At 34.3% G+C, this 12272-nt stretch overlaps 1 protein-coding gene across 5 annotated transcripts in view; it reads right to left on the bottom strand.

Annotated features, from left to right (window-relative positions):
* The window catches only part of ERICH1 (glutamate rich 1), a 160676-nt gene that overhangs the window by 93186 nt on the left and 55218 nt on the right, over positions 1–12272 (bottom strand). For 4 of the 5 annotated variants that reach the window (XM_044663603.1, XM_044663604.1, XM_044663605.1 and 1 more), the window contains exon 3: positions 10710–10844. The exons of the other annotated variant lie outside the window; for it this stretch is intronic. In XM_044663603.1, the coding sequence (XP_044519538.1) occupies positions 10710–10844 (135 nt within the window). The remainder of the gene's footprint in view (positions 1–10709; positions 10845–12272) is intronic. 5 annotated transcript variants of the gene reach the window in all.

The raw sequence follows: 12272 nt of genomic DNA, 5'->3' as shown, positions 1-12272 counted from the left end.
GCTAGTTGCTGGTCACAAATGTGTACTCAGAAGGAAACACAAAGGCTGAAGAAACAACCACAAATGCTATTGAAGGGAGAATGAAGAGATGGGGAAAAAAGTGCTTTCTCTCTCTTACTGGCAGGCCAAGGGAGGGTCCATAATTCCAAATAGTTGTGCTCAAAAGATCAGTGGAGTCCCATTAGACTCTCCTTGAGATGGGAGATTCCTCTTGATTCTGAGGTACATCATCTTTGGACTGCAAGCATGGACCCAATTAGAAGTTGCTAGATCACATATGCCTTTTAGCAAGGTGTTAAGAGGACATGCCCAGCTCCACAAGATGTACACCACTCCACTCCTAATACATATGATTCAAATATGCCTTACATAGTAGAAGAGTCAACATCTCTTCTAAAAAACTCCTTGAAGATCATGTGCTTAAGGAATTTTCCTTCTCACATTTACAGAGTAACTTGTAATTGTCCTCAATTCCTCTTATTTTGGCTTCTAGTCTGCTTTCTCAACTACTATGCTGCTTTGGCTTTTTATCTGCTTGCTCCCATTCCTAGAGTAGTAAGCAATCAAAGGCATAGGAAGGTCCATTTTATGGTTCAACTCTGCTGCTAAAGGAAAAAAAAAAGCAAACTGAAATCTTAAGGAAGCCCTATATCTCTTAAAATTGCAAATACATTACACTGTAATGCTAATACCTGCTTTAGTACCTATACTAAATATCCCTTGAAAGGGTACCAAAGGAAAAGATAATTACAGAGAACTATAGAGAGAGTATGGCTGAACAAAGCAACTATTTTGGGAATATTCTCCACTCTCGAAAAGTTTCTAATCTTTCCCTAGAAAAATGACACTTTCTCTTCAGAATTATATTTTTAGAAGAGTATCTTATGAGAAATTGCTAATGTTATGCATAGAAGTAGTTTTTCTATTAAGTATATAATTTTCAAATGGTTATTTCCAATCTTTACTATACTCCTCAAACTACGCTTTAATCCCTTTGTAAAATAAATTGTCATCACATCATTTGGAAGAAGAATCCATAATACTCAGAGTGCACTGAAATTTATTCATGCCAGTTTCTGTCCTATTTAAAATCCAGAGGAAAACCACCACAGGGAAGATACCTTTACAATGTGTAAGAAAAAAACAACTTTTAATCAAAAAGCTTTTTGAAGTTCTTGATGGTTCAAGCAATTTAATGACTCTCAATTTTAATACAACCTAAAGTACTTCTATAAGAAGTCCTAGACTTTAACTAATTGTACATAGCTATTTTAATTTTGGTAAATAAGTCGTCTTGTGTTTCTTGCTCTACTTTGCATTTTACATGGAACACTGAGAGAAACCTTATCATTTCAATCTTGAATCAAAATAGCTAAGTGTTGAAGATTTCTTCCTCACACATACACATATAGCCATAATCATACTTTTGGGCATTTTATTCTTCTTTCTTGTTTACTTTTTTCCCTATCCAAGAAGCCCCAGAGTTGATCAATTTATAAATGAACTCATGAACAGTTATGAAGTACAGAAAAAAGTGATATGTAGATAAATAAGCCTTGGGAAAGTAAAAATTATAGGTGATATGAGAGATATATAGATAAGATAGAATAGAAAATACAGAACAGATCCCTAAATCTCAATCTATAATCTTTTCAGAGTTTGATGTTAAAATGGAACATATTCATTTTTTTAAAAGGAGCTAAATGATTCTACCTCTGATGTTTGCTGTCTATGGGACCTTGAGCAAGTTTCCTGATTGTACTAGGCTTCAAGTTCCTCATCTGTTAATTGAGGAGACTTACTTAGAATGTTGGTTCCTTCACTTTTATATCTATATATATGTATATATACCCAATACTCCATGATCAATACATTTGGATGGGAAAACAAAACCTTCAAAATATAAACTAGTTGAGAATTATACTTTAAAATATTTTATTTCTTCCCCAAATTTCATATAAAAACAATTTTTAACATTCATTTTTAGAAATTTTGAGTTCTAAAGTCTTTCCCTTCTACTTTCTCCTCCCTCCTCCCCTGAGATAGTAAGCAATATGATATAGGTTATATATGCTCAATCACATAAATTATTTTTCCATATTAGTCACTTGTGGAAGAAAACTTGAACAAAAAATGAATTAAGTGAAAGATAGTATGCTTTGATCTGCATTCATATGCTTCATCAATTCTTTCTCTGGAAGTGGACAGTATTTTTCATGATGAGTCCTTTGAGATTATCTTGGATCACTGTACTGCTGAAAACAGCTAAGTTGTTCACTGTTACTTATAGTACAACATTGCTGTTATTATGTACAATGCTCTCTTGGTTCAGCTCATTTCTCTCTGCATCAGTTCATGTAAGTCTTTCCAGGTTTTTCTGAAATCATCCTGGTCATCATTTTTTACAATACAGTAGTATTCCCATCAGAGTCTTATACCACAACTTATTCAGCCATTCTCCAATTGATGGGCGTCCATTCAATTTTCAATTCCTTGTCACCACAAAAAGAGGGGCTATAAATATTTTCATACAAATAAGTACTTTACCCCCTTTTTTTGTATCTCACTGGGATATAGGCCTAGTAGTGCTGAATCAAAGGGTATGCAGTTTTACAGCCCTTTGGGCACAGCTCCAGATTGCTTTCCAGAATGGACTGGATCAGTTCACAACTTCACCAGAGGTATATTAGTGTCCTAATTTTCCCACATCCCTTCTAATATTTATAATTTTCATTTCCTATCATATCTATCAATCTGTGAGGTAGTATCTAATTATTAGTAATTCTGAGTATTTTTTTAGATGAACATAGTTAGCTTTTGTTTCTTTATCTGAAAACTGCTGGTTCAATCCTTTGACCATTTATCATTTGGGGAATGAGTTGTATTCTTACAAATTTGACTCTGTTTTCCATATATATGAGAAATGAAATTATCAGATGCTTGCTATAAATCCTCTCTACCCCTTCACCAAGCTTTATATTGGTTGCACTGGTTATTTGTATAAGCCCTTTTAAATTTAATATAATAAAAATCTTCCATTTTACTTTTCATAATTCTTCCTATCTGATTTGATCATAAATTCTTCCCTCAGCCATAGATCTGACAGGTAAACTATTCCATTCTCCCCTAATTAGCTTATGATATGACCCTTTATATTTGAATCATGTATCCATTTTCATCTTATCTTGGAAATGTTGGTCTATACCTATTTCCTGCCATATTGTTTTTTAGTTTTCCTAGCAGTTTTTGTCAAATAATGAATTCTTGTCTGATGGTTAATTACTACTATGTATTGTGTACCTAATCCATTCCATTGATCCACCATTCTATTTCTTAGCCAGTACTAGATCGTTTTGATGATTACCACTTTATAATACAGTTTGAGATCTGGCATGGCTAGCTACCTTCCTTCACATTTTTTCCCACTGATCCTCTGTATTCTTCACCTTTTGTTCTTTCAGATGAATTTTGTTATTATTTTTTCTATCTGGAGACATTTTTAAAGTAGTTTGATTAGTACAACTGAGTAAATAGATTAATTTAGGTAGAATTATCATTTTTATTCTACTGGCTTGGCTTACTCATGAACAATTAAAATTTTTTGAATAGTTTAGATATGACTTCATTTGTGTGAAAAGTTATTTTGTAATTGTGTTCCTAGGTTTGTCTTCATAGGAAGATTTCCACGTATTTTATATTGCCTACAGTTAAATTTAAATGGAATTCCCTTTTCTATCTCTGAGTGTTGGGCTTTGTTGGTAATAATATAAAGCCATACCACTGCTGGGTTTGTACCCCAAAAAGATAACAGGGAAAAATACCTGTACAAAAATTTTATAGCCTCGCACTTTGTGGTGGCAAAAAGAGGGCTGTCCATCATTTAGGGAATGGCTGAACAAATCGTGGTATCTGATGGTGATGGAATACTATTGTGTTGAAAGGAATGATGAACTGGAGAAATTCTATGTGAACTGGAAAGACCACAAGGAACTGATGTTAGAATGAAAGGAGCAGAATGAGGAGAACATTATATACAGAGATTGATACACTGTGGCACAATCAAATGTAAAAGACTTTTCTACTAGCACCAATGCAATGATCTAGGCCAGTAGTTCCCAAAATTTTTTGGCCTACTACCCCTTTTCCAGAAAAAAAATATTACTTAGTGCCCCTGTAAATTAATTAAAAAAAAAAACTTAATAGCAACTATTAGGAAAGATATATGTAGTAATGTTTCTACCTTTTTTGTAAAATTCACCTGTGGCCATCACTGCTTCCCCCCCCCCCCCCGATCGCTGCAGCACCCACCAGGGGGCGGTAGTGCCCATTTTGGGAATCACTGATCTAGGACAATCCTGAGGGACTTATGAGAAACATTATTATCCGCATCCAGAGAGAGTACTCTGGGAGCAGAAATGCAGAAGAAAAACATATAATCGATCATATATTTTGATGGGAATATGATTAAAGTTTTGAGATTAAAAGATTACTCCATTGCAAATAAGAATAACATGGAAATAGGTTTTGAACAATGATACATGTATAACCCAGTAGAATTGCTCATTGCCTCTGGGAGTGGGGAGGAAGAGGGGTAGGAAAGAACATGAATCATATAACCATGGAAAAATAGTCTAAATTAAATAAATAAATAATTTGAAAAATCTCCTCCCTAGTCAGAGGATTTCTAGAAATGAACTGCAATTTCTTGTGTCATTTTTCTAGGGAAATATCAGAAACTTTTCGAGAGTGGAGAATATTCCCAAAATAGTTGCTTTGTTCAGCCATACTCTCTCTATAGTTCTCTGTAATTATCTTTTCCTTTGGTACCCTTTCAAGGGATATTTAGTATAGGTACTAAAGCAGGTATTAGCATTACAGTGTAATGTATTTGCAATTTTAAGAGATATAGGGCTTCCTTAAGATTTCAGTTTGCTTTTTTTTTTCCCTTTAGCAGCAGATTTGAACCATAAAATGGACCTTCCTATGCCTTTGATTGCTTACTACTCTAGGAATGGGAGCAAGCAGATAAAAAGCCAAAGCAACATAGTAGTCAAAGCAGACTAAAAGCCAAAATAAGAGGAATTGTGGACAATTACAAGTTACTCTGTAGATTTGAGAAGGAAAATTCCTTAAGCACATGATCTTCAAGGAGTTTTTTAGAAGAGATGTTGACTCTTCTACTATGTAAGGCATATTTGAATCATATGTATTAGGAGTGGAGTGGTGTATATCTTGTGGAGCTGGGCATGTCCTCTTAACACCTTGCTAAAAGGCATATGTGATCTAGCAACTTCTAATTGGGTCCATGCTTGCAGTCCAAAGATGATGTACCTCAGAATCAAGAGGAATCTCCCATCTCAAGGAGAGTCTAATGGGACTCCACTGATCTTTTGAGCACAACTATTTGGAATTATAGACTCTCCCTTGGCTTGCCAGTAAGAGAGAGAAAGCACTTTTTCCCCCATCTCTTCATTCTCCCTTCAATAGCATTTGTGGTTGTTTCTTCAGCCTTTGTGTTTCCTTCTGAGTACACATTTGTGACCAGCAACTAGCTAGATCAAAGGGCAGGCATTCTTTTAAAGCCCTTTGGGCATAATTCCAAATTGTCCTCCAGTATTGATGAAATTCTAAAGAGTTACAAGTTATTATTTTTCTGTGTAGGAATATAAGTAGTTTAGTCTTATACATTTCCTTATGTTTTCTCTTTCCTGTTTACTATTTTATGCTTTTCTTGAGTCTTGTATTTGAGAACCAAATTTTCTGTTCAGCTCTGATCTTTTTGTCATAAATGTCTGAAAGTCTTTGATTTCATTAAATATAAATCCTACCCACCCAAAAGGATTATAATCAGTTTGGCTGGGTAGGTGATTCTTGGTTGTAATCCTTTGCCTTCTGGAATATTATATTCCATGCCCTCCAAACCTTTAATGTAAAAGCTGTAAATCTTGTATTATCCTCATAGTAGCTCCCTGATACATGAATTGTTTCTTTCTGGATATTTGTGGTATTTTCTCCTTAACATCAGATCTCTGGAATTTGGCTATAATATTCCTGGGAGTTTTCATTTTGGGATCTCTTTCAGGAAATGATTGGTGGATTCTTTTAATTTCTATTTTACCCTCTTGTTCAGTAATTTCAGGGGAGATTTCTTATGATGCCAAGGCTGTTTTTTGACCATGGTTTTCAGTTAATCCAATAATTCCTAAATAATCTCCCCTGATCTACTGTCCAGGTAAGTTGTTTTTCCAATCAGATGGTTCACATTTTTCTCCCTTTTTTCTTATTCTTTTGATTTTGTTTCATTGTTTCTTGATGTCTCATGGAATCATTAGCTTTTACTTGCCTAAGTCAAAATTTTCAGGAATTCTTTTGTTCAGTGTGCTTTTGAACCCCCCTTTCTATTTGACCAGTTCTAATTTTTAAGGAATTGTTCTCTTCAGGAAATTTTTGTATAACTTTCTCCATTTCTGGTGCTTTTTTTTACCAAATTGTTGATTTTTTTTCATGATTCTCTTGAATTACTCTCATGTATTTCTGCATTTTTTCCTAGTTCTCTTATTTGATTGCTAAAGACCCTTTGGAGTTCTTTCAGAAGTTCCTTTTGGACCTGAGACCAATTCACAATTTTTCCTTTGACACTTTGCAGGTAGTTATTGTGTCAATTTTTTCCTCTTCTAAGTTTGTGCCTTGATCTTCCTTGTTACCATTTTAACATTGTACAATTCTTTTTTTTTTGTTTTGCTTATTTTTCTAGCCTATTTTTCACCTTATATTAAAATTGGGTTCTGTTCCTGGATTTGAAAGGGTACTGTTCCCAACTTCTTGGGCCAGGCTTCTACTTAAAGACCCCTAGAGATGTGACTAAAAATTTTATAACTTCCCCAAAGTAGTAGCAAAAAACCCCAACAACCCCACCTCCAAATCATTTTTCTTGCTATTTAACCAGTTTTCAGTCATGTCCAATTCTTTGTGACCTCATTTGGAGTTTCCTTGGCAAAAATCCTAGAGTAGTTTGCCATTACTTTCTCCAGCTCATTTTATAGATGAAGAACTGAGGCAACCGTGGTTAAGTGACTTGCCCAGGAACACACAGCTGATAAGTGTCTGAAGCCAGATTTGAACACAGGAAGAGGAGTTTTCTTGACTGAAAGCTCGGAACTCCATCCACTGTGCCACTTAGCTGCTCCTCTAGATCATCTGGCATTCTATATATTATTGGCAAAACTCAGGAGATACAAAGAAAAGTTCCATTCAAAATGATTATGGAATATATGAAATGTATGGCAGTCTACTCATCAAGATACATCTATAGGAACTAGATAAATAAAACTGTAAAACAATCTTTACAGACACAGAAGAAGAACTAAATTGGAGAGATTAATTATTGCTCATGGATTGGCCATGCCATCAATAATAAAAATTACCATATTTTCTAAAACACTTTACTATTCACTATCAAACCATTCATATTGTGAAAGGATTACTTTATATAGGAAGAGAAGTAATAATAAAATTATTATTTTTTATAATTAATAAAAAATTTATAATTAGTGAAAAAATTAACACAAGGTTAAATAATCTCAAAAGAAATACTTCAAAAATAAGGGGTGCAGTATGAAGGAAGGGGACCTAGCACTTTCAGATCTAAAACTATTCTAAAAATTAAAACTATATGATACTGGTTAAAAAACAGAAAAGTTGTAAGTTAATCTAGAAAATATTCTGTAATAGCATGTCATACCACCTACAATAATAAGCTTCAAAGACAGATGACACAAAACACCATATCATACAGAAGTTAAAAGTGCAAGGAAGGACATGCCTTTTTCAACTATGAAAAAGGGAGGAATTCTTGACAAAACAAGAGAGAGAAGATCATGGAAGATGAAATAGAGAACTTTGTTTCCATAAATGCAGCTGAAATTCCTTAAATTGCAAACTGAAAGCATCCTTAACTCTGAAAACTACAGCTGATTGTGCTTCTTTTGCACTTCCAGGCAACATTTTAGAAAGGATTATTAAAAGTATGTTGTGTAAATATCTGGTAAAGGAAACAGTGATCACTAAGAGTTTAGCATGGCTTCATGAAGCAAAGGTTATATTAGATTAGCTTCATTATGTAAGTAGTTGCTTCTGCATTTACCTCCTTTTTGGGGGTATTATTTGATTGCCTTTAAGTGGCTTGGTTTCCATTTGGCCCCTCCATTGCCAAACTTGATGGAATATCGTTTTAAACTAATTTTCTGAATGAGCCATTTTCATTTCTGAGAGCATATGTGGGAAGTCTGAGCAAACAGATATATGATTAATATCTTTTTTTCTGGCTGTACTGCTTCAAATGTCCTTAAGATGTCCCATCTCATGAGAGTTGTACTAAAGCAGAATAAGTAAACAGATAATAAAAAACAAATTGGAACAGTTGGAGATCAAAATTAACATACAATGAACAAAGAAACTGACTTCCAAGCTTGAATTTGATGAATGATCACTTATGTAGAGCCCAACCACAGAATATTTAATATATTTATTACATGAGTTAAGACAGACTAATTGTCAAAGGAAACTACTTATAAAGGGAAATATGAGGTTCTTAAAAATGAATTAATAAAGAGCTAGAGTCCAGAGGTATTTAAGTGTAAAATAATGAAAGTCTAGAAATAAGGAAATTAGGAAAGCATGGCATAGATAAATAATATCAGAAAATAGCAGTCGTCATATCCAGGGTTAATGACAAGGATGTTAGTAATCAATATAAGGCCAGAGGTCAATGTTAAGAGCTGCTAGAGAGCCAACAGAGCCAAGAATCAAAATAAAAGTTAGAAGTCAGAAGGCAAAGTAAATATAAAATTGTAACAAAACTAGTAGTCATATGAGTCTGACATCAAGGGGTTAATGTCATCTTACATTACATGGTCATGATCTAATCACACCTTTTTTTTTCTTTTTCCAGGGACTAGCTGGAGAGGGAAGAAGGAGAAGGGATAGTTTATGAGTTATATATACTGGAGACTCATTTCTGATATAAGGGGTTAACTTTTCATCAACTTCAAATTTCTCATCCCTTTTTTGGAGTCTTATATGTTTGGAGATTCATTTAGATTATATAACTTATATTGGTATTCATTTGGACAGTTTATCTAGGGTTCCTTTGGACTTTAATTCCCACAGGAATTGTCTTAAGCCCTGGTAATTCAGGGTATTCTTTCTCTTTTCAGAGAAAAAGATATATTGATTTTCACCTGTTGGGTGAGAGGTTGAGTTCTCATTTAATACAAGCTTTAAAAATTCCTGATGGGAAAGTTCCATAAGCTATGGAGCTCATCTAGAAATAGATTTCCTCTCTGAGGAAAGTAAGTTTTTTTAAAAAAACTTTTTCTTTTATTTAATTTTGATATGAATTGTTCATTTGATTTTTATTGGGTGTTTCCCTTTTCCTAACAGTTCTTTGGGTTGGGAAAGGTCTGCACCAGTGTAGGTGTAAGACTTACAGAAACTTATAAAAGTTTCAGATTGAGCTAACAAGCCAGCTTAAGCTCTTTCATATTTTTTCTTTGCCTTTTCCATTGAGTCTTTCTTTCAAAAATACTGCAAGGGTAGAAAGAAGAAGAAGATTGTTCTTATTTCCCATTTCTCCAGGAACTAGAAATGGTTGGCTTGGGCAAAGAACATGATAGTTGCATGCAGTTTCACTAGTCCTGACAGGAAAGATTCTAATTAGAGTGGGTTTTCCCAAATCAAGAGATGATGTAGCCAACTAGAGTACTCGGGCACATCCTGCAGAAGCACATAGCAGAAACCTATATGCATGTCAACTTGGCTAGAAAGGAGGGGTCAGATCTTATGGACTGTCCTATGTATAACTCCAAGAAAAGGAGTTCCCAATTTTTAAAGTCCTGGCAACTGGCCTTTTAGAAGGAGATGCTTCTTAAAAAGACGAAGAGGACTACAAACAAGGATCCTTCCTATACTTAAATAACTAAAATCACATCATGTGGATGAGGGTGTTCCTGTCATTAGTATAGTGTCTGGCATGTAGCTGCCTCTTAAATACTTAACTAACTGACTGGCTGTGGCAAGGGAACTGGATCTTGGCACACTGCCTCACCAATACTCCTACCTCTCACCCTGAGGAACTTAGTGCAAGTTTAGTGAGCAGGGGACTATTCCTTTAGTAATCCCCAAAATATATATTCATGTTTTGGAGGCAGGAAGAATAACTAGGTGATACTACAAGTCTTGAGAGTACACTGAAAGAAGGCTCATAAGGGATGTCAAAGGGTTGGTCAAATATTAATTACAAAATCAGCCTACTTCCAGAGGGAAGCTGTGGAGTATTTGAAATTTTGCATTTGTTTATGTGCTCCTTTGAATCCTTTTTATGTTCTGGATTTTCTCTTGGGTGAAAAAAGCCAACCTGGCTATATCCATTGCAATCCTGCTTACCTATATTGAAGCTAGGATAACACATTTGGGAAAATCATAGCCAAAATGTAATACACGGTATTGACTCCAAGACGGAAGGTAAGGGTTTTAGAAAGAAAAAATGTGCTTCAGAAAGAGGAAGAATAAATCTCTGTTATAGTTTCCCTATATTAAGTATCTTTTAAAAATAAAATAGACAAGGCAATAAATCTAATAAAAATTTTATGTAAGAATATTTAGTATACTTTAAAAAGGCTTCTTAATGACCAATTCTTAAAACTCTTTACCTTCTGTGTCATCAGTGCTATCAGACTTTTCTGATTTTCTGTTATCAGTAAATTCTAGAGAACATGGCACATATCCATCAGGTGGCAGGTTTACTGTGTACACTTTTTTCCTGGGTTGAATCTTATTTTCATCATCTATAAGGAAGAAATATAATTATTTTTAATTTAGTTATAAATCTAATTGGCTGTTTATTCTATATGACAGTTATTATGGAGCAAAGTATATCATATCAACATTATGGTTGTTTTTATAATTTAAGTCATTGAAGGCACCGATTTAATAATTAACAATTATTATGATTAAGAAATTTCATGATCCAAATATTTTGCTATAAGATCAAGTTATCTACTTATGTATCCAGAAAAGAAGATTGATCAACAGCTTCTTAAATATGCATCCTCCTTATAACATAAAATTATAACAAAATGTGACATTCTCGCATGCACACTCACTTCAGCATTTTAGAAAAGCATTGGCATGTAAATATATATATGTATTACGTATGTGTATATACACATATACGCCTATCTAGATCTATCTATTTACTGAGGCAATATTCATATTTGCTATTCTCCCATTAAAGTACTATTGTCATGCTTCATGTATATGCAACTCTGGGATCATGAAGAGTATGACCTTAGAATATAGGTTCTGGCAAGTTCTACTAAGCTGGGAAGTCTTTAGGTAAGGGCATGGTAATGAAATACCTGTCTATGATGAAATGCATGCCCCTAACAGCTGTGTGTGGTTTCAACTCCAGAAAATATCCTCCCCCTTCCTGGATAAGATAATCACCTGCAAGCTCATCATCATGCCGAGTGACTCAGTTTTTGATGTTCAACACTTCAAATTATGAGTGACTTAGTTTTAGGATTAAATATGTTTCTGTGTTCTAATTCTTTATAAAATGGTAAACAAGATATAAATATGACAATTAACTACTCTGGTTTATCAGATGATGTTGATACATGCCTAAGAAATTATCCTTGAATTATTTGGTATTTTTATACATTTTAGAAATGGACTTAAAATATTACTTAGCATTGCTTCACATAGTAACTAAATTTTTTACTTTAATAACCACAAATAAACAAATTACTTTCATGCAATGATTTACAAGTACTACTCAATTCTGAGGAGTTGAACATTTCCTATATTGCAAGAAAACTGCTTCTGAGAAGCCAACAGAGCACTCAGCTGTATCTGATACTGCTTTCAGGAGGGAAAAGCAAACCAAACCAAAACATTTTCTATAGGCACTTTCAAACACACACAGACACACACAGACACACAGACACACAGACACACACACACACACACACACACACACACACACACAAAGAGACTGATGTAAAGATATTTTTTAAAAGTGGAAGAAGTCTCCAGAGAAATCAGTTAGGATAGCAATACATTAAATATGGCTGCTCAGTTTCTTCCTTTTGAAAAAAAAAGTTTCTCTCTGATAAGTGTTAGCTCCTTCCTTCCTTCCTTCCTTCCTTCCTTCCTTCCTTCCTTCCTTCCTTCCTTCCTTCCTTCCTTCCTTCCTTCCTTCCTTCCTTCCT

The sequence above is a fragment of the Gracilinanus agilis genome, chromosome 2 (genome assembly GCF_016433145.1).
Source record: "Gracilinanus agilis isolate LMUSP501 chromosome 2, AgileGrace, whole genome shotgun sequence".
Classification (NCBI taxonomy): Eukaryota; Metazoa; Chordata; class Mammalia; order Didelphimorphia; family Didelphidae; genus Gracilinanus; species Gracilinanus agilis.
This window is presented reverse-complemented; position numbering and strand designations above follow the sequence as displayed.